This window comes from Ursus maritimus, unplaced genomic scaffold (assembly GCF_017311325.1).
Source record: "Ursus maritimus isolate PB19 unplaced genomic scaffold, ASM1731132v1 scaffold_3, whole genome shotgun sequence".
Classification (NCBI taxonomy): Eukaryota; Metazoa; Chordata; class Mammalia; order Carnivora; family Ursidae; genus Ursus; species Ursus maritimus.
Genome location: NW_024425563.1, coordinates 88,978,756 through 88,998,353, shown reverse-complemented (window position 1 = coordinate 88,998,353; position 19,598 = coordinate 88,978,756). Strand labels below are relative to the sequence as shown.

Genomic DNA, 19,598 nt, shown 5'->3' with positions numbered 1-19,598 from the left:
GCAGCGCGGGGGGCCTGGCTCTGCGGTGCGCTCGAGCCTCTGCGAGCCGGCCTCCCATCGCTGCACCTGCAGCCCACGGAGAAGCTCGTCTCTGAGGGAGACCCTCCGTGGACACCAGGGATACACAGAGACCCTCGGCTTCCTCCTCATCACCCAGGACCCCATACCCTCCTCGAACAACGTGATCTCGCGTGGGAGCCGTCAGGCTGGTAAACACGTCGCTGTCAGATAACAGCATGGACCGTGTTTATGGAGAACCTGTGTGTGTGTTTCCTGGGACCCGCAACCCTGGGATGAGATTCCCGGGGAGCTTTCCCGACCCTTCCACTCACTAAGCTGATCCTTTGTTGTAATAGACTTCGCTTACCTAGGGAACAATAAAGAGGACTAATTACCAAGCACACTGAGTTCACAATTGGTAAAACAGGTTTCCTGCCTAGTATTTCCCGACCCTTCCACTCACTAAGCTGATCCTTTGCTGTAATAGACTTCGCTTACCTAGGGAACAATAAAGAGGACTCTAAGGTGTGTGATATACCTCAAATTGGCCAGCAGAGGGTGCTAGAAGTCCGTGTTAGGAAAAATGCAATGAAAATACCGTATTTTTCAAGCAGGAAGCACAGAATTGAAAACAAATGGCAAGTCTCACCAGATCACATTTTTGCATTCAAAGCAACAGCTCAATGAGGACAGAAATTAGTTCCTGACTCACAGACATCCAAGCAGGTTATGTAGGGCACTGGCTTTGAGAGCCTGGCCTACTTGAAGTTCTCCATATGCTCTGTCTTAGCTGGATAATCTCAAGTAAGTGACTCAACCTACCTAAGCCTCAGCCTCATCTGCAGAATGGGATGAGTATCATCTGCTCTATGCTCGCAGGCAAGGAATCAGTATGTACCATGTCTGATACTCAATAAAGTGTATTTGTTATTATTTAATGGATCAATGATTACTGTTATGACCTTAACAAAATTAGTCTTTCTAAAAGGCAAGCAGCTATTAATTCACCAGTGCTAGAAGAATGTCTGCTACGTTCTGAGGTCCAGCACTGTTACCTGAATGAGTGCTCTCTAAGAACAGCTTCTGCTCCTTGCTGCCTGGCATGTGAGAGATTCTTGAGTTCTGCGACCTCGCTGAAATTTCCCTCATGATCTCTTACACTTCAGAGCTTAAAAGAAATTATATATATATATATACATATATATATATATATATAATATAAAATTCTAAAATATATGGAATGGATGGTGTGACAAGTGGTTTTGGACTTTCTCAGACTTGGGTTTGAATCAAGGCTCCACTACTTTTTTTTTTTTTTTAAGATTTTATTTATTTATTTGACAGAGAGACAGCCAGCGAGAGAGGAATCACAAGCAGGGGGAGTGGGAGAGGAAGAAACAGGCTCCCAGCGGAGGAGCCTGATGTGGGGCTCGATCCCAGGATCCTGGGATCATGACCTGAGCTGAAGGCAGATGCTTAACCGACTGAGCCACCCAGGTGCCCCAAGGCTCCGTTACTTATGTGACTCTGCACAGGTGAAACATTTAAAGATTTCAATTAGCTGATCTGCCAAGTGTGGTTGTTATAACTATGTTGATGTGTTATTTGAGGAATAAATTGCTATAAGGAATATATTGTACATAAGACTGACTGATAGTGTTTATTTACACAGCGACCAGCGTGGCCCAATCCCAGGTCCATGATGGACGGTGTCTACAGAGTGAGCATTATTATTCCCATTTTCAGTGACTTTCCCAAGGACACACAACCTCCGAGTGGCAGGGCTTGGACTGGAGCGTCATTCTGTCCTTGTCAAAGCAAAAGTCCTCCCAGAGTTAGGAGGTATCATTCAGCCTCTCCAACGTGTCCCATTTTGGAGCTCCGGACTGAGAAGGACGTCTGCCCTCAGCGCACCATTGATCAGATGACATCGCTGGCTGCGCAGAGAGCTGGGCTCCCTGGCTGGGCCCATGACTGGACCGTTCCCGAGGCCAGCAGGTCTGGGAGGCTGGCAGCCACGTGCAGTGGGTCTGAACCCGCCGTTCCCTGCAGACCGCGAGCACCTGGCAGCCGCAGGGCCTGTGGGAAAAGCAGGCAGATGGGAAGCTTTGGCTGAGGTTTCTGAAGTCGATTTCTCTTATTACCTTTTTGTCTCAAGAATACTCTTTCTGGGGGCGCCTGGGTAGCACAGTCGTTAAGCGTCTGCCTTCGGCTCAGGGCGTGATCCTGGCGTTATGGGATCAAGTCCCACATCAGGCTCCTTGGCTGGGAGCCTGCTTCTTCCTCTCCCACTCCCCTGCTGTGTTCCCTCTCTCGCTGGCTGTCTCTGTCTGTCACATAAATAAATAAAATCTTAAAAAAAAAAAAAAAAGGAATACTCTTTCTGCTTTGGTGTGATGACAATTTTATATTTTCTTAATTTTGAAACCACGGGTCTTCTGTCCCAGCAAGGATTTCCGGGCCTGCAAGACTCTCTTTTCCACTTCACACTGTAGCACAGCTGCCCTAGACACCTGTTGAGGGTCTGAATGATGGACCTGGAATATACTTTTAGCAGAATATTCTAGACACCACCCTATCAATTCAGCATAACCTCAAAGCCTGCATTTTGGGGCATTGGAGCCTCGAATCCTGGTGACAGCTCAGCACGTCTGCCTTTCAGTGCTCCCCAAGAGGAGGAGCTCAGGAGCCGGGTCTGGTACTGGGTGTGAAGGACCCAAACCTCCCTGCCCCGGCCAAGTCCCCTTCCTGGCCATCCCCCCTGCCCTCTCCCTCCAGGTCGATAGGCTGTAATTACCATAACAAATGAACATCGCAATATCCACGAGGCGGTGGTATACCGGCACAACTAAAAAGGAATGTTCCTTTCAGTTGAAGGTCAATGCTGCCTTGACTGAATTGAATCTTCATTTCAGATGCATTTCTCAGCTGACCCTTCCTGAGGCCCTGCCTTTACCATTTCTGAGGGTCTGATCAGGGATGAGGGGACATCAGGCTACTGATGTCCAGTCAAGGACTGCTATTATCGCTGGTGCTCTCCCTGCACTAACATTCCTCAGTGCTTCTCAGAACCCTGACCATCAATGTTCCCTCCCCCCTTGTGGTCAGACCTGTCCCAGCCCTCTGGCCCCTCCCTCCCTCCCTCCCTCCCTCCCGCCTCTCTCTCACCACTATCTGCAGGTGCCTCAGGGAAGCAGAGGCTGAGGTCCTAGTCTGCCCTCTGCCACCCACCCAGCCAGTCTCCTCCCAGCAGGTGCAGCCAGGAGGTCAAGCTGGGTTTCTTTCCAGCAGGTGGGAAGCAGAACCATGCTGGGTCCCCTTGCCCTCCTGTGCTCTCTCTTGTTTCCCGGTAAGTCTTGACTCGCTCTCCGGTGCAGGGTGCAGGGTTCCCTGAGACTCCTGGCCATCACTGTCTCACCGCTGTCCCCCTCTCCCCCTGGCAGGCCTCGGAGCAGGGCTCAAGCTGGAGCAGCCTGCTTTTGTGGTGGCGCGCTTGCCCTCGGACCGCTCAGCCACCCTGACTTGCAAAGTTGACAGCTCGGTCAGCTACATCCACTGGTACCGCCACCAGGAGGGTGAGGCCCCCAGGAGGCTCCTCCACCTCGACATGTCCAGGGGCTATGTGCAGAGGGATTATACTACGAAATCGGACAAAGTCAATGCCGAGAAGGGCAGGGATGGCTACAGCTGCACCCTGTCTGTGCTGAAGCTGGAGAAGAGCGACGAGGGCGTGTACTACTGTGCTGCCTGGGAAACGCACAGCCCAGCGCTCTGCCCAGGCCCCTGAGCAAAAAGGTCACTGTCTCCCAGGACACTCCATGCCTGGTACCTTCCACCACCCCTGGCTGTCTGGAGTCAGCCCTCAGCAACCCGGACTCTGGCGGACGCCCCTTCTGCGGGTCCACTGCGCAGAACCCTGGGGGCTGAGACTCTGGTGCCCAGGCTGGCTCAGACCCAGGGAGCTGTCCTGTCTGGAGAGACTTTTCTTTTTCTTTTTCCTTTTTTTTCTGAGAGCAATGATATTTAATATTTATTATTACTGCCTTTGGAAAATACATTGACTTTCAAAAATATATGTAAATCACCCATAGTAACCGGTAATAAATTCGAGTAATAGTCAAACATTTATCACTCGTGGTCGAATCTCTACAAAGCTACTATTTTTGTTTGTTTCATGGACGACTTTTCAAAGAGAATACCCAGGTTTACCGAAAAATTACACAGTAAGTACATAGAGGTCCAGTAAATCTTCATATAGTTGGAATCGCACAGGCTGCATCCAATTCAGACTGGCTTCTTTCGATCAGCAATATGAATTCAAGTTTCCCCCATGTTTTTTCATGGATTGCTAGCTCATTTCTTATTGCTGAAAAATATTTAATGGTTTGGCTGTGCCACCGTTTGTTCATCTGGTCACCTATTGAAGGACATCTTGGCTGCTGCCAACTTCTGCTGATTATTAATAAAGCTGCTATGAACCTTCACATGCACATTTTTGTATGGACATAAGTTTTTTTAAAACATTTTTTATTTAAATTCAATTAATTAACATATAACTTATTATTGGTTTCAGAGGTGCAAACCTGCGATATATCAGTCTTTTGGAACACCCCGTGCTCATTACATCACATGCCCTCCTTAATGCCCATCACCCAGTTACCCCATCCCTCCGGCCCCCTCCCCTCCAGCAACCCTCAGTTTGTTTCCTATGATTGAGTCTCTTATGGATTGTCTCCCTCTCTGCTTTCGTCTTGTTTTATTTTTTTCTCTCTTTCCCTGTGAACCTCTGTTTTGTTTCTAAATTCCACACATCAGTGAGATCATATGATAATTGTCTTTCTCTGATTGACTTATTTCACTTAGCATAATGCCCTCTAGTTTCATCCATGTCATTGCAAATGGCAAGATTTCATTTTTGATGGCTGTGTAATATTCCATTATATATACACACCGCATCTTCTTTATCCATTCATCTGTCTGTGGACATCTGGGCTCTTTCCATAGTTTGGCTATTGTGGACGTTGCTGCTATAAACATTGGGTTGCACGTGCCCCTTTGGATCACTACATTTGTATCTTTGGGGTAAATACCCAGTAGTGCAATTGCTGGTTGTAGTGTAGCTCCATTTTCTACTTTTTGAGGAGTCTCCATATTGTTTTCCAGAGTGGCTGCACCAGCTTGCATTCCCACCAACAGTGTAGGAGGGTTCCCCTTTCTCTGCATCCCTGTCAAAGTCTGTCATTTCCTGACTTGTTAATTTTAGCATTCTGACTGGTGTGAGGTGGTATCACATTGTGGTTTTGATTTGTATTTTCCTGATGTCTAGTGATGTGGAGCATTTTCTCATGTGTCTGTCCATTTGGATGTCTTCTTTGGAGAAATGTCTGTTCATGTCTTCTGCCCGTTTCTTGAATGGATGTTTTATTCTTCGGGTGTTGAGTTTGATAAGTTCTTTATAGATTTTGGATATTAGCCCTTTATCTGATACACCATTTGCAAATATCTTCTTCCATTCTGTCAGTTTCCTTTTGGTTTTGTTGGCTGTCTCCTTTGCTGTGCAAAAGATATGGATTTTGGGGGACTTTTCTAAAGATTGTTCAGGGCAGCACTTCTGAAGCATCTGGAGCAGAATCTGTGCTGTTCAATGCAGTAGCCACGAGCCACTAGCCACATGTGGCTCCTGAGCACGTGAAATGTAACTAGTCCACTAGTCCACGCCGAGATGGGCTGCTTATGTAACATACAAGACATATTCTGGGGATTATGAAAAAAGATGAAATATCTTAGTAATTTCTTTATTGATTACCTTTGAAACACTATTTTGGATATCTCATAGTAAATAAAAATAATCCTAGAATTTTATTTGTTTCTTTAACTTTTTTCAAAATGCAACAGCTAGGAAATTGTGTCTCAAACTGTGACTTATATTTACTTCTACTGAACAGAGCTGTGACACACCGGCGATTGAAGATCCTGACCATTGCCAATGAAGAATGTGGGACTAAACTATTGTGCCAGTCATTCGAGAGGGAGATTTATCATTAAATGATTGAAAGGGAAGTCAACTGAGATGGGAAGTCAACTCCTGATTCCAGTTTCTAAGTTGCTGCCCCGCCCACTGCTACTTACTCTGCATGGAGACTCAGTGAGCAGAAGCACAGAAAACAGGAGAGCTAACGTCTCAGCAACCCCGTGCACTGGCATGCCTGGTGCTCACCTTCTGTGGGGGGACGTGCATCAGCCCTGGATGGAACCAGAGGCCCTCCACCTTACACTTCTTGAACGCTACTCCATGTGGGATTTGGGGTCCACATTCCCTGGACCTCTATTCTCTCCTCTGTTAAATGAGGTGATTTAACTGCCACAATTATGGGACTGATTTCTGTAATAAAGAAAAATTATCCCATATCACTATGTTTACTAACTTCTTATAAAGTTAGTCAACTTCTTGACAAAAAAAAAGAAATAAAGAAAAGAAAAGCTATATTACTGATCCATCAGGCCCAAGCAAGAAATCCCCTGCTACCAAATGTGGGGAAGAAGAAAAAGCTCTCTGAGGAGGTCTAAACTGAATTAAATGCATTTTCAATTGAAAATTCTAATTTTATGTACAACTTAACAGCATTGGTAAGCATGATTACTGAAAGTCCAAATCATCTGTAGTAAATTGGTCGCTCAGGTTCAGTAAGTCCTCGTCTGTCTCTCTGAGCTTCTGTTTCTACAGCAGGAGATTTATACTTAACACACACCTGCTTGTGAAAAACCCAACACCCCTACCCTCCACTGAAGGCTGGCCCAAGGCTAAGACCTCCAGCAGGTGCGGGAAGGGGTGGGGGAGGAAGGTCAGTAACGTACCTTTGCTCTGTTTTGGGGATGTTCCTTCATGTGTCTCTCCCATTTCCTAATACCCTGAACCCTTTCCTCTCAGTGCCTGACTCCACACAGGAGTGATGCTGAGACATGACTGTGACAATTTAGTTACAGAGAAGTTAGCTAAATATGAAGCCCCTGTCATGAGAAGTCTTCCCAAGTCAATGGAAATCTCAGTTTTCAACATGGGTCTGTAGTGCCCTTGAGTTACAGGCTGAGAGGACAGTGGCCTTGTGCAGGGAGCAAACAACCCCTGTGTGGAGGGAACAACAAGTCACATTTGGAGTCATTTCCTACCCCCTGCCCTTGTCCTTTTGGCTAGGTGAGTGTCACCAAGGACGCTGCGGCCACACACAGTAAAGCCAAACTACCCAGAGAACATCCAACCTTCCTGTCCTACTTAAATGATTGCTAATTAAATGGTTGTTTACATGGCTGATTCTAACAACCCTGAAAGCATCGTGTTAGAATGTACAGGACCCGGTACAGTGATGACTCCATTAATGTCTGTTGAAGTGAGATTGACATTTTGACTATGAGAGAGGGGCTCACATTACCTCATAGGTGGGGGATTTTGCATAGCTGGATGGTTGAAATACCCTGATGATTTGGGCTCAACTCATTTATTTCATTCCTGAGGTGGGTGAAACAATGATTTTGAGTAAGAGAAACAACATTATATTATGAAATTAATGCGAATAAAGTCTAAGAACATCTCAAAAAATCAGTTTCCATAATTCTATTATCCATTCCCCACTGATCACACACGCAAGTACTGTGGAAAAATCATGTCTGTTCCCTCAGCGTCGTCTTCTAAAATTCACAATTCTGAAAAATTCTGGGCATATCTAGAAATCTATGCAGACTCTTTTGTGTTGGGTGTTCTTATGTTCCACCCCCAGAATGCGTCGGGGACACAGTCTTGGGTAGAGGAAATGTCTTGGAGAGGTCATTTCTAAACATTGGGATCAGGAGAGCTCTTACTATATCATTTCCACATCCTTATTGTCTCATAGAAAACCTGTATGGCTTTTGATTTTTATTTTAAAATATACTCTTACAAAGAATTCACATGTTACTTGATATTAAAATTCTTACATATTATTGAGCACTTAGACACATCATGTGAAATCTGACGGTTAGAAATGTGTATAATAGCCTCTTTCTCGACCACTATTTCTCCCCTCTTCTCCAACAACCTTTGCTTCATTTACAAAAAAAAAAAAAATTGTTTTCTCTGCTGATTGCTAGTGACTCTGTCTGCCAAGCTAGACACCAGGTTCCTGCTTGGAGAGCTCAGAGCAGCTTCGTGGCCTGAGTGTGTCTTTTTCCCTCTGTAGGGCAGGTACCAGGTGTTAGAGAGAAGGGCACGAATACTTAGTCTTCCTCTTAACATTGCACTATAATTTCTTTGGTTTCTTTACATCTCTTGTCCACATGCAGATACAGGAATGAGATGGTCTCAAGCAGAATTGCACACAACCATAGTTTTGTTCAGCATAGTTGTTTGGCACTTTTATTGCCTGAAAACATGATCTGCTACTGTTCATGGAAGTTGCTAGAAAATCAGCCTCCCATGTTCATATGGACTCTGAGAAGAAGGAACCTGTGTGCCCCCGCTATGGGGGCACAGATTTCTCCCTCAGGCAAAGAACAAGTATGGATGCTGAGGGGCACAAAGGGCGGGTTCTGTAAAATCAGTGCTCCACTCTTCTCCCCATTGCTCTATGCCCCAGGAACCTAACCCTTGTGGATTACAGTAATGGGACTCTTTGCTCTGATTTCCAGTGGAAAGTTGGCCAATGGAAATTGAAGCTCAGAGAACCATCACCATGTCACCTGACAAAAGCATTTCTTCTCGGCACTAGATTTCCAAGCCTGTAGATTCAGAACCCTGGGAAAAAAGAAACACAGTCCTCTAGTGGGTTGATTGGTATAAAAGGAAATGGCGCCTCCCACATGCACCTCTTGGTTCCTGAGCATGAACCTCTGGGTATGGCGGGAGTTGGCACTATATGTTGGCCCCTGTGAGGATGCAGGCCCCCTTCAGGGAGGAACCCTAAGTTCACTCTGCTGCCACTTCCCAGTCTCTGCTGATGCTTCCATTAGCTGCTCCGAAACAGCAAGCAGAGACTAAGGAAACCATGTGTGCCGTCCCCGAGTGCCCACCTCGTCATGCCCAGCGCACGGTAACGAGAGGTAGTTGTCCATGTGAAGGAGCAAGAGAATGAAATCAAACAGACAGTTGAATAACTGAGTTCTATTTCCCCCCAAAAGTAAAATAAGTTGCAGAGTTGGGAGATTTTATCTAGTTCCTTTCATTTCTCTTTCCACAAAACCACTCTAACAGAACAGGATGTGCTCTGTTCCTTCAGGAAAAAACATGAAGCTGGACAAGTATTGAGAGATGATCAGTAACTTCTGTGCTTTTCTAGTTAATTAACTTAGCAGAGGGGAGTGTGTAGATTGTTCGTAATGCTTTTGTTCTTCCATTATATCAGGGATCTCAGGTATTTGTCCAGTTATTAAGGAAGTCCTTAATAGAGTAGAGTAAAATAGATAAAGAGTAAGTAGAGTAAAGTAAAATAGAGAGTAAAATAAATAAAGTAGAGTAAAATACCTAAGTAGAGTAAAATAAATAAAGAGATCTCTGTGTAGATAAATGATCATAGGGCTTTATGAATGAGTATTATGATGAATCCAGGTCTGAGTTCTTGATGTTCTTTAATACAAAAAGAAAGGTACACTAGTGAGCCAATCCTAACTCTTACGAAAAGAAAGCAGAGACTTTCTTATGCCCCTTTGATAAGGTCAGCTAAAACCCAGCCTCTCACATTTGTTATAATTGATTTATCTTTTCTGTCCTTCCCTCATTGACCGTCCTGCCACCTATCAGCCAACATTTAACTGTTTCAGTCACAAACTGATCATTCCTACCTACTGTGAGTTCCATCGCCTTGATTTTTTTAACTTCTAAATTGAAGTCACCGAGTAGTTACCAAAACTCTAGTTATATGCTGAAAGTGATAGAATTAGCATTTGTAGTTCACAGGTTAACAGATTTCGTTGATTGCTTTCCTTTGCTCAAGGAAAAAGAATTAAGTTCTTTCTGAAATGTAATAAACATAATGTACTGATCAGATTTTAGTAATAGTTACTTTTAGTGGGAAGTCCTTCTGTACTGGGTAGGCAGTGTATTAAGCACTTTAATACTTCTTGTTAGGTAATGCCTCAGTATCAGAGGAAAGAGGAAAGGGAGTCGGATGGCTCTCAATGTACCCCCGCAGGTATCACTAACCCTGCCCTAAATGTCTGGTTGACATAATTTCCTATTTACTCGCATTCCTATTTAGAGACTCTATGTTGAAATGGTCTGATTATCTCAGAGAGAAGTAAGGTGAATGTCAGTCGTTGTGAAAAGCTCAACCTCGAGGTGCTGGCAATGAACAAAATGGAATTCACATGCATTTAGCTGCCAGATAATGTGCTAGATGTTGAGTCTGTTGAGGGAATCATGTGATCATCCTAAAAATCCTGCAGATACACCTATTTCACGGAAGAAAGAATTGATGCTTAGCCAAGAGCAGAAACCGCAGGGAGGAACCTTTACGTCCCAGGGCGTGGTGAGAGTCAGTGGTGGGTTCAGGGCTGGTTAGTGCACAAGACAGTTCTGACGAGGCCAATCCTAACGACCAGCGGGGCAAAGGGCTGGAAGAGGGTGGGAGGACCACTATGAGAACTCACTGTCCTCCCATGTGTAGTGATGTCCTCATGAGAACGAGCGGGAGACAGACAGAGAAACGGAAAGGATGAGGAATGTGCCAGAGGAGATTGTCCTAACCTGAAAGAGGCTGTTCCAAACCAGAGGAAATGATTTTCAGTTGGTAGGGTTAGCACCTCCCTCCAATATCAGAACGTGGAAGGGATACATACACAACTTCTCAACAATAATGACGCTTCCGTCCCTGCAACACACCCGGAGCTGCAGCCTCTGTTGTTCTAGCCGGTGCGTCCTGCTGGACGGTGCTTACAGGAGGGGCACAGTGGGCACCAAAATCCATCCCGTGCCCACCCCCCTCTATACTCGGAGCAGCCTGGAGAAAAAGTAACTTTTTCTAATTATTCTGCCAAGGCTGTGCCCTTTTTTATTTAGTTAAAAAGGAGATTTCTGTGGTACAGAGACTCTGTTCAGGAGGCAGTAACTACATAGAGTTATGTAGACAAGATATAGGGTATTTAGAAAACAGTCGGTGAAGCCTTCTGAATCTAAAAAAGATAAAGTAAACTACAAAAAGTATCGCCAAGGAACCAATGAAAATACTATTGTTTGAATCCAGGGACCAAATTTCACAATTCAAAGCCTTGAGAGAAACTGACAGTCATGAGAAATGCGGTAAAATGGCAACAACAACAAAGGCCAGAGTTTGCATAGACCCCGGGGGCCCCGACTGTGAGGTCAGAGGAGGAGGTCAGCGGGAGCATCTCCAGAGTTGTCTTCTGGGGAGCAGAGGTGCTCCCACCCCAGCGACTGGTGTGAGATGATGAGATGAGAAATCCAAGATGCGTAGCACCCAGCCTGGAGGACGACTCCGGATTATCATCAGTACTTCCTTTAAATTTCACATCTGTCTCTACTCCTTAGCATGAAACAATTGGGACAATTAATTGAGAAAAGTCTTTCTTGCGGCACATTTGCGATATTTCTAGCTGCACTAGATACACCTGTGTTTACGTCTCTGTCAGTCTCTGTCTCCATCCCTGTCTCTATCTACGTATCTGTCTGTGTCACTTTCTCTACCTCTGTCTCTATTATCTATGTCTGTATCCATTTACTCCTAACTATCCTGAAATGGACTGATGGGATTGTTGTCACCACAACCTGACCAATGTTCTCCCGAAAAATCAGAAACCTCATTACAAATTGCATGGAATGGTGGCCCACATTTCCTTCCTGACACCAGCGGTCACACACACTGATCGGAAGCACTAACACTGATCTGATCCTCTGGCTGTCAGGGTTCTCAGGTCTCCACCTTGTCCATGGAGGCAAAGCCTGGGTAGACAAGATGCCCCCTTACAAGCAACCGTCTATCACTTTTCTCTGAGCTAATAAGTTCATTCTTCCATCTGTTCAGATTATGTGAGAGCCCTGAGAAATTAGTTAATGCCTTCTCCAATATTTTGAGGAAAAGTCTGTTTTGTTCTCTCTGTCTCTGTCTCTCTCTTTCCAGTTAGTAGTCAAAATGAAACAACCAGAAATATCTATATCCATAGTAGAAAAAAAGGAATAATTACATTTATGTACCATACTCAACATTGCACCTGCCCTCTTAGCCATTTATTGGTAGAAAAAAAATGAATCAGGCTTTGGGTATCTGATGCATATCTGGTCTCTTATAACACCTGCTCAGAGACAATAAGATGAGAACAATAAACAGGCAGCACTGAGACGTCCTGTCTCCTCCACTGGGATTCTTTCTATACAGTCCATAGAACACAGTAGATGAACCCACGTGCAAATGTACAAAGTATTAGAGGAGCCAGACAGTCAGCTCCAAGAGCCTCTCTTCAGTTCTGGGCTCTCACCCTTTCCACGTGGGCAACCTCAGCCCCAGTCCCAGCCTCAGCCTCAGCCCCTTCCCTGCGCTCCCTGACAGGTACCTCAGTCCTACAACAAGGAGAAAGCAGCAGACAGTTAGTAGCTGTGCCTGCAGGATGCCAGCCTTCCTGCCGCAACTTCCCATGGACCTGATTGGCGCTCCCAAGTAAGACCCTTGTCTCCGGTGTCTGACCTCGCCAGGGTCCGCACATGCCTCGTCTCTAGTGCAGCGTCCGTACACACTTGCTGAATTAATCTGTGAATCAGTGAATCTCAGGAAGCACTATTGAGGAAGCAAATTTAGAGTATTTCCTGTAATGAATCCTAAGCATGCATTCTAGAACCTTGGGAGAAATATATACACAGACACCTCTGTAAATACAGACATACCTATGTACATATACATGGATACATATTCTTATTACATGGTAATATACAATATGTTATGTTATAAAAAGTACACACAGAAGAAATAAAGTATCTTGTTTCAGAATGTGGGTTCTAGACATAGATCCTCTGGTTCGAATTATTATTCTGCCACTTACTGACGTCAGACCTTTGATAAAATGCCTCGTGTGTCAAAAGCCTCCCTTTTCTCATCTGAAGCATAAAAACAGTAATAACAGCACCCGTTTAGTAGGCTTTGTGAGGGTTAAATGAGATAATGGAACCAACATGTTTGTAGCACAGCACCTACCGTGTAAAATGCCTTCACTATTGTGAGCTATTAATGTTATGAAAAATAAAGAAAATAACATCTCTATTTTTGAAAGTGTTTAAGATAATGAATGAAAGATAAATTCTGACTTTGTTAACTTCCCTGTTTGAATAATTAACAAAGAGAAAACACATTTTTCCATGAATGTATCTGAAGTGGCCATTTTTCTCCCTTCTTGGCTCCCAACATCTGAACCCTCGTCTATGTCCAGGAAATTCCCCACCTTATGAGTCTTAGTGAAAGAATGGATTCATCCCCACTATAGGAAGGAAAAATGTCAGATACTGTTTCTCAGCCTTCCTTGAGGTAAAGTCATGTAGAAAGCGTGGGCTCCCCCAATTAGACACACTCACACAAGTGCCAGCCCTTCTTCATAGAACACATACACGGAGACACACAGATGGACACACAGGCACACACAGTCACACACAGTCACAAAGAGACACACACACGAATGAACACAATGCACAGGAACACACATGCACGCACACACAGGATCTGGAAGGAGATGCCTAACAGTAATGGCGGAGCAGGGGACCTCCCTCCAGAGTGGCCCTATGTCTCCTCTCCCTCTCCTCCTCCTTCACATTCCCAGGAGACACCTTCCTGCAGAGGAAGTCAGTCCTCTTAGTTGGAGGCCATCGGCCTTCTGGTCTACTGTCCTCCACCTCCCCAACCTTCAACAGCCCAGTGTGGATCACTTCAGAAATGGTATTTATTGGAAAGCAGGGACAATAGGGCAGCTGCCTCAGGAGGAAAACCCAGCCATCCTGGCTTCTTCCTCTCTTTTCTCCTCAGGTAGGACCCAAATCAGAGTTCACATCAGCTCCACATGGTATGTGACAGAGCCACACGTAAGTTCTAGGCAGAACTCTTCAAAGTTTTAATAGATGCAAACATTTAGAGAAAACCATATGGAAATCATAAAAGGCAAGCAAAAAAGCTTCACTGAAGAAAGGAGGGAGGAAAAGAGGAACATGGAAAAATCGATGCAGAAAAATAAAATACTAATAATATGTGACTGATTTTCCAGGTTACTACTTCAAAATGGTCACCAAAGCTTTTCACAATGAAAGTTAGTGTAAATAATAATGGTTGACAGTATGGGGACATTAAATTTGTGAAATCATAGTAGGAGTAATGATATGTATTATCAAAAATTCACTATATTCCAGAACCTGGACTAACAGTTATAAGACTGAAATACTCAGTTATTTAATGTGCACTAACTTCTGTGATAGGATTGTTATCACATCTATTTTCAGATGAGGACTTCGAGACAGAAAGAGATTAAGAAATGTGCACAGTTTCAGGCAGCTCCTGAGTGACAGACATAAACACTTCATAGCCTCAGACATGAAAAACTGCTTCAGTGACAGGGGGACATGCTCAGAATATGAAGTGAACTGAAACAAGAAGAAAACAAAACCCTGTGCAGATGCACCTGTGACTCGTCAATGTCTCTGTGGTCCCCAAATAACACTTATGCCCATGTATCTGCAAAGAAGAAATCTAGAACTCCACACACCATAATGGAGCGAGTTGTTGCTTGTGGTGAGATGCTCGTAGGGCATTTTTATCTTCATTTTTATCCTTTGTCTCTAAGTTTCTTCAAGGAAGATGTTTATCTACTGTGGCTTTCCTTGAGTCAGGTGTCACTCCTCTGTCCCTCACTGTCCTGACCAATGAAAACTATAAGCATCCATATCATGGGATTACTGTGAAGATGGAAAAGATGAAAAACGTTTAGGAAAAAAAGGCTAACAATAAAAAATACTCTTAAATATTAGCTCATTTTTTTGGAGGGGCAGAGGGAGAGACAGAATCTTAAGCAGGCTCCACGGTCAGCACAAGCCCAATGTGGGGCTCAATCTTAGGACCCTGAGATCACAACCTGAGCTGAAATCAAGAGTCAAACACTTAACCAACTGAGGCACTCAAGCACCAAATATTTGTTCCTCTGAAAGTGAGTATTTACTAAACGTGCAATATTTTAGAATATTATACTGAGAAAGTGTGTTCATAACATAGGTCCTAGCAAGTAGAACCCATTCTCATTTCCACACAAATCAAGACTAAACCACAAAAGAAACCACCTGTTCGCTGCAGGACAATACAGGAAACAAGATTTTGTTCCCCACAGTGTAGACAGAAGTGGTACCGAACATTAACTGACACAAATCATTACAATGTGCCGCAGGACACGAGTGATTAGGTGTCTTCAGAGAGTAAGTAAAATGCCAGTATATTATCCATTGACTTTTCACTATAAAACAGTGAAAGGTCTATTTCTTCTAGTAGAATCTACAGTGCACTTCCTGTGGGAATATGCATATGTCCTTACAACGTTCCTGTATGAATTACTCACGTTAATGATAAATTCCCCCACTAACATCAACAGATTTATTCAATCTATTGCCTACTTGAAGGCCCCACAGGCTATTGTTCAACTTTGAGATCTACTGATGGAAAGAGGGATTTGCAGGCCAGGCAGACATAAGAGATGGAATTCCATGTGGTCCTCCAGCCCTTCTTCTTCCAGCTCAGTTGGGCTCATGTTCTTTGATTGTCATCTTAATCCACACTGTTTATGACCATGACAGTTTCTTAATGGGGGGACCATTGCCTTCTTGAGCCTGAGCAGAACCTTCCTAGTCCCTTACATTTTTTATGGAAGAAAATTAGAAGCCAGAACCTGAGTGGGACACATGAAGGGGGAAGATGAGCCCTTTCCAAAAGGAATGAATGAAAAGTGTGGATTCTTCTTCTTAAGAAAGGAATATTACTCAGCCATCAGAAAGGGTGAATACCCACCATTTGCATCCACATGGTTGGAACTGGAGGGGATTATGCTAAGTGAAATAAGTCAAGCAGAGAAAGACAATTATCATACGGTTTCACTCATATGTGGAACATAAGGAATAGTGCAGAGGACCACAGCGGAAGGGAGGGAAAACTGAATGGGAAGAAATCAGAGAGGGAGACAAGCCATGAGAAACTCTGGACTGCAGGAACCAAACTGAGGGTTACAGAAGGGAGGGGGGGTCATAGGATGGGGTAACTGGGTGATGGGCATTAGGGAGGGCACGTGTTGTGATGAGCACTGGGTGTTATAAGCAACTAATGAATCGTTGAACACTACATCTGAAACTAATGATGTACTATATGTTGGCTAACTGAACATATTTAAAAAAAAAAAGAAAACTTTGCTACATTACTATTTTGCTTCTCAAAATATCTTTGCTAAATGTGTTTTTTCATGTCAGGTAAGGAAGAGCAGTGTATGTTTGTAATACAGTGTCTTCGGATAACAGCCCTCATATCACTTTTCAATATGAACCCTAGAAAAATTGGTGAAAATTTACCGATAAACAAATGGAAAGAGGCAAATAATTTCTGCTGCACTCAAAAGATGGACTATTATGAAGCCATTAAAAAGGCATTTTAAGACTGATTAATAAAAGTGAAAATGTTTACATCAAAAATTAAAAAAACTACATAAAGTTCATACTCACACACTGACTCTCAATTACAGAAATATCTCTCCTGGTGGAAGCAAGAAAATTAATAGAAATATTTAAGTTTTTAGATACCATTTTGCCTGTCAGAGAGGATGGGTTTTTCTTCCTCATTCATTTACTGACTTTATACATTTACAAGAAAAGTAACAACAAGAATTTTTACAATGAAACTATTATTTCACAAGATCACTTTTTCTTCTTTTCCAATAATAATAAAAATACAACTTGGAAACTTTAGAAAGGACATAATATTGCTAAGCACAAAATATAATTTTTGTATATTACCAGGAACATATTACTTATCACATACATATACTTTATGTCCATTCTCATTTTTAGACTGATAATGTAACTTTCTGAATTTTGAAAGATGTTTATTTTAGCAGTTGTAGAAGTAGAAACTGGGGCAAAAAGAGATCGAATACCTTAGTCCGCAGCCAAAGGGATAAGGACTATAGGATGGTGCTGATTTTCATAGGCCATTAATAACGCTTTTCACAAAAAGTTGGTAAGGCCCTGATAAATTTTCAATATATGACGTTAAATACATGCGTTAAACGGTACAGGAAGCTGTTAATTACATGTAGTCATGAAAAATACTACCCTCATAGATTATTTGAAGACCGGGAATATTACTCACAATAATAATTCAACCAAAAGAAGACAAAATATATCAAATATGCAGATCTCACTTAAAAACATGTATTTATATATAAAATACCAAGCAATCCTATTTCTAGTCACAAATACTTGGAGAAAATTCAAAGTAAAAATAAAAGATGGGTGCCTTGTATTTTAATTTTTATATCTTGTTTTACTCAGATTTTCTTGAAGAGTTATTGTTACTTGTGACATCATGTTCATGGGGGTGGGCCAGTAGAAGCTGGTTCCAGAGACTGCTCTAACCCACGTATCCCCAGCAGTTGCAGCCTAGCCCCTTTTTGGAAGCACCCAGATGTAACTGAAATTTGATTTCTCTGAGCCTGGATCTGCATGGTGACATCTCAATTAACTTTAAAAAACGTAAAAAGACTCAGGGAATTGTGCACATGGCATATCCAATAACGTCAATGAGATATTTCAGGGTCTGATTGTTGCTTTGTTGTGCTGTGTTACATAAGAGGAAGGTCAGGTTTCATTTCCATGTCCTGAATCACAGCAAATCAGAGACAGATAGATATTGGGGCTGAACCCAGGAGGCCTGTCCTCCTGTTTCTGAGCAATGTTTCTGCAGTGTGGGATTCCAGGGGGATTGGCTGAGTGGGTGTAAGAAACATCTGGCCTCACCCCAGACAGACACATTAACCAGGAATTTCTTTCCAGATTGGGAGCCCTTGTACCCCATCAGCCCAGCACTCACAGGGCACAGGAGGCCCCAGACCTGCTCGGATCTGTGGCAGATCATGAACAACCCCAGCGAACTATCTAAGCCACCACTTCTTCTGAGAAACCAGAACCAGCCCCGCCCTCCTGCCCCTGGCCTGACAAGTCCTGCTACAAGGGACCTCACTTCTTACCTTGTCACCAGGGAGCCAGCCAGGCCAAAGAGATGCCACTGCTGGAAGCGGTCATCGTCTTGTCCCTCTGGGCCTGTGGTTGCCCCCAAGTCACTTCAGACTGCAGGAGAGACTCAAGAAATTCTTTATTGTTGCCTTTTCCTGTATCATTTGCTCATGGGAATTTCTCTTCTTTGCTTGCAGTTGACCTAGGGCAGGTAAAGACGAAGCATCCTGCAATGTCATTTTCTAGAACAAGGGAGGAGCTTAGCCAAATATCTTAAAAAGTGCCCACTAAGGACGTTAACAAAGAAGCCAAGCACTGGTACTGGCAGAAACCAGATCAGGGAGAGAATATCTCACATTTGTCTCAACAAAGCTTACTTACAGTCACTTAAGTAGGAAGAACAGCAAACTTGCACTTCCCCCTTGAAAATAAATTTCTTAAGGAAACAAGATGAGGCCGTGTACTCCTGTGGCTGCTGGATTGGGACCCACAGCATCAGCGTTGCCAAGAGAAGCTGCACAAGAACCGTCCTCAGGTCTGATCCACCCACATCCTGCCCAACATGGGCGACCACAGAGGCTGCGCAGCTGGGTGGCAGCCTGACCAGCTCCCTCTGCGGTATTTCCTGAGCGTGGCAGGCAGACATCTTAGATTCTGCTCACACAGTGAGCCCCATATGGTATCAGCAATATGGTGCAAATCAAAGCAGTTTGGACTGATCTCCCACCAAATGAGGCTATCTGGGAACTCTGAAGATACACGGTGAATGGTTCACAGGAAGATCCGTTTGTCTGTTGATGCACTGTAGAGAGATTTCTAGTACCTGAAGGGCTTAAAATGAAGACAGGAAAGGGGTATACAGATTGCCTAAGTATTGCCTATTTTTACTTCCAGTTTTATTCACGGGCATTACAGTTTTTCAGAGGTGGAATGATCTGTCAAACATAGAAATCCCATGCCTTTATCACCATCCTGTGGCCATCCTGAAGGAATCTACTGACTGTTCTATCCCTAAGTATATGGCAGTTACTTGGGTATGGGAGACACCAAGGTGTACATCCCATATCCTAGAGGTAGAAGCAGCACCTCACTCCACATTCGGGGTCAACACCAGGACAAAGGAACACTCTGCGTTGGAACAGACCCCTGAGAGCAACAGGTGCCTGCAACATGGTGGATATGGCTCTGAAACCTTGTTCTCCGGGGTTCTGGAAAGAGAAGTAAAAATCCTGAATATGGATCAGATGGTTAAAAAGAAAGATAATACATGCTCCCTTATTCTGTAAAGAAAAGATGGCAAAGGTCTTTCACAAATGAATCAGATTAAAAATAATGAGAGAGAATAAAATTCTGTAATTAGTAGCTGGATGGTCGCCAGTTTTCAGCA

The 19,598-nt window shown here is 43.7% G+C and overlaps 1 long non-coding RNA gene and 1 gene segment (V, D, J or C); one reads left to right on the top strand and one right to left on the bottom strand.

Annotated features, from left to right (window-relative positions):
• Positions 1 to 1,646: 1,646 nt before the first annotated feature.
• Positions 1,647 to 18,696, bottom strand: LOC121105868. Of its 4 annotated transcripts, none has more exons than XR_005838645.1 (3): positions 18,226 to 18,696; positions 6,218 to 6,382; positions 5,455 to 5,754 (listed from the first exon to the last, which is right to left on the bottom strand). It is a non-coding gene; the product is annotated as an uncharacterized LOC121105868 (long non-coding RNA). The 4 variants fall into 4 exon arrangements; XR_005838643.1 differs by lacking the exons at positions 5,455 to 5,754; positions 6,218 to 6,382 and adding exons at positions 10,981 to 11,507; positions 12,532 to 12,752; XR_005838642.1 differs by lacking the exons at positions 5,455 to 5,754; positions 6,218 to 6,382 and adding an exon at positions 1,647 to 2,079.
• The window catches only part of LOC103674598, a 40,101-nt gene continuing 23,662 nt past the window's right edge, over positions 3,160 to 19,598 (top strand). Inside the window, 2 exon segments of the C gene segment in view lie at positions 3,160 to 3,349; positions 3,444 to 3,753. Coding sequence covers positions 3,307 to 3,349; positions 3,444 to 3,753 — 353 coding nt within the window.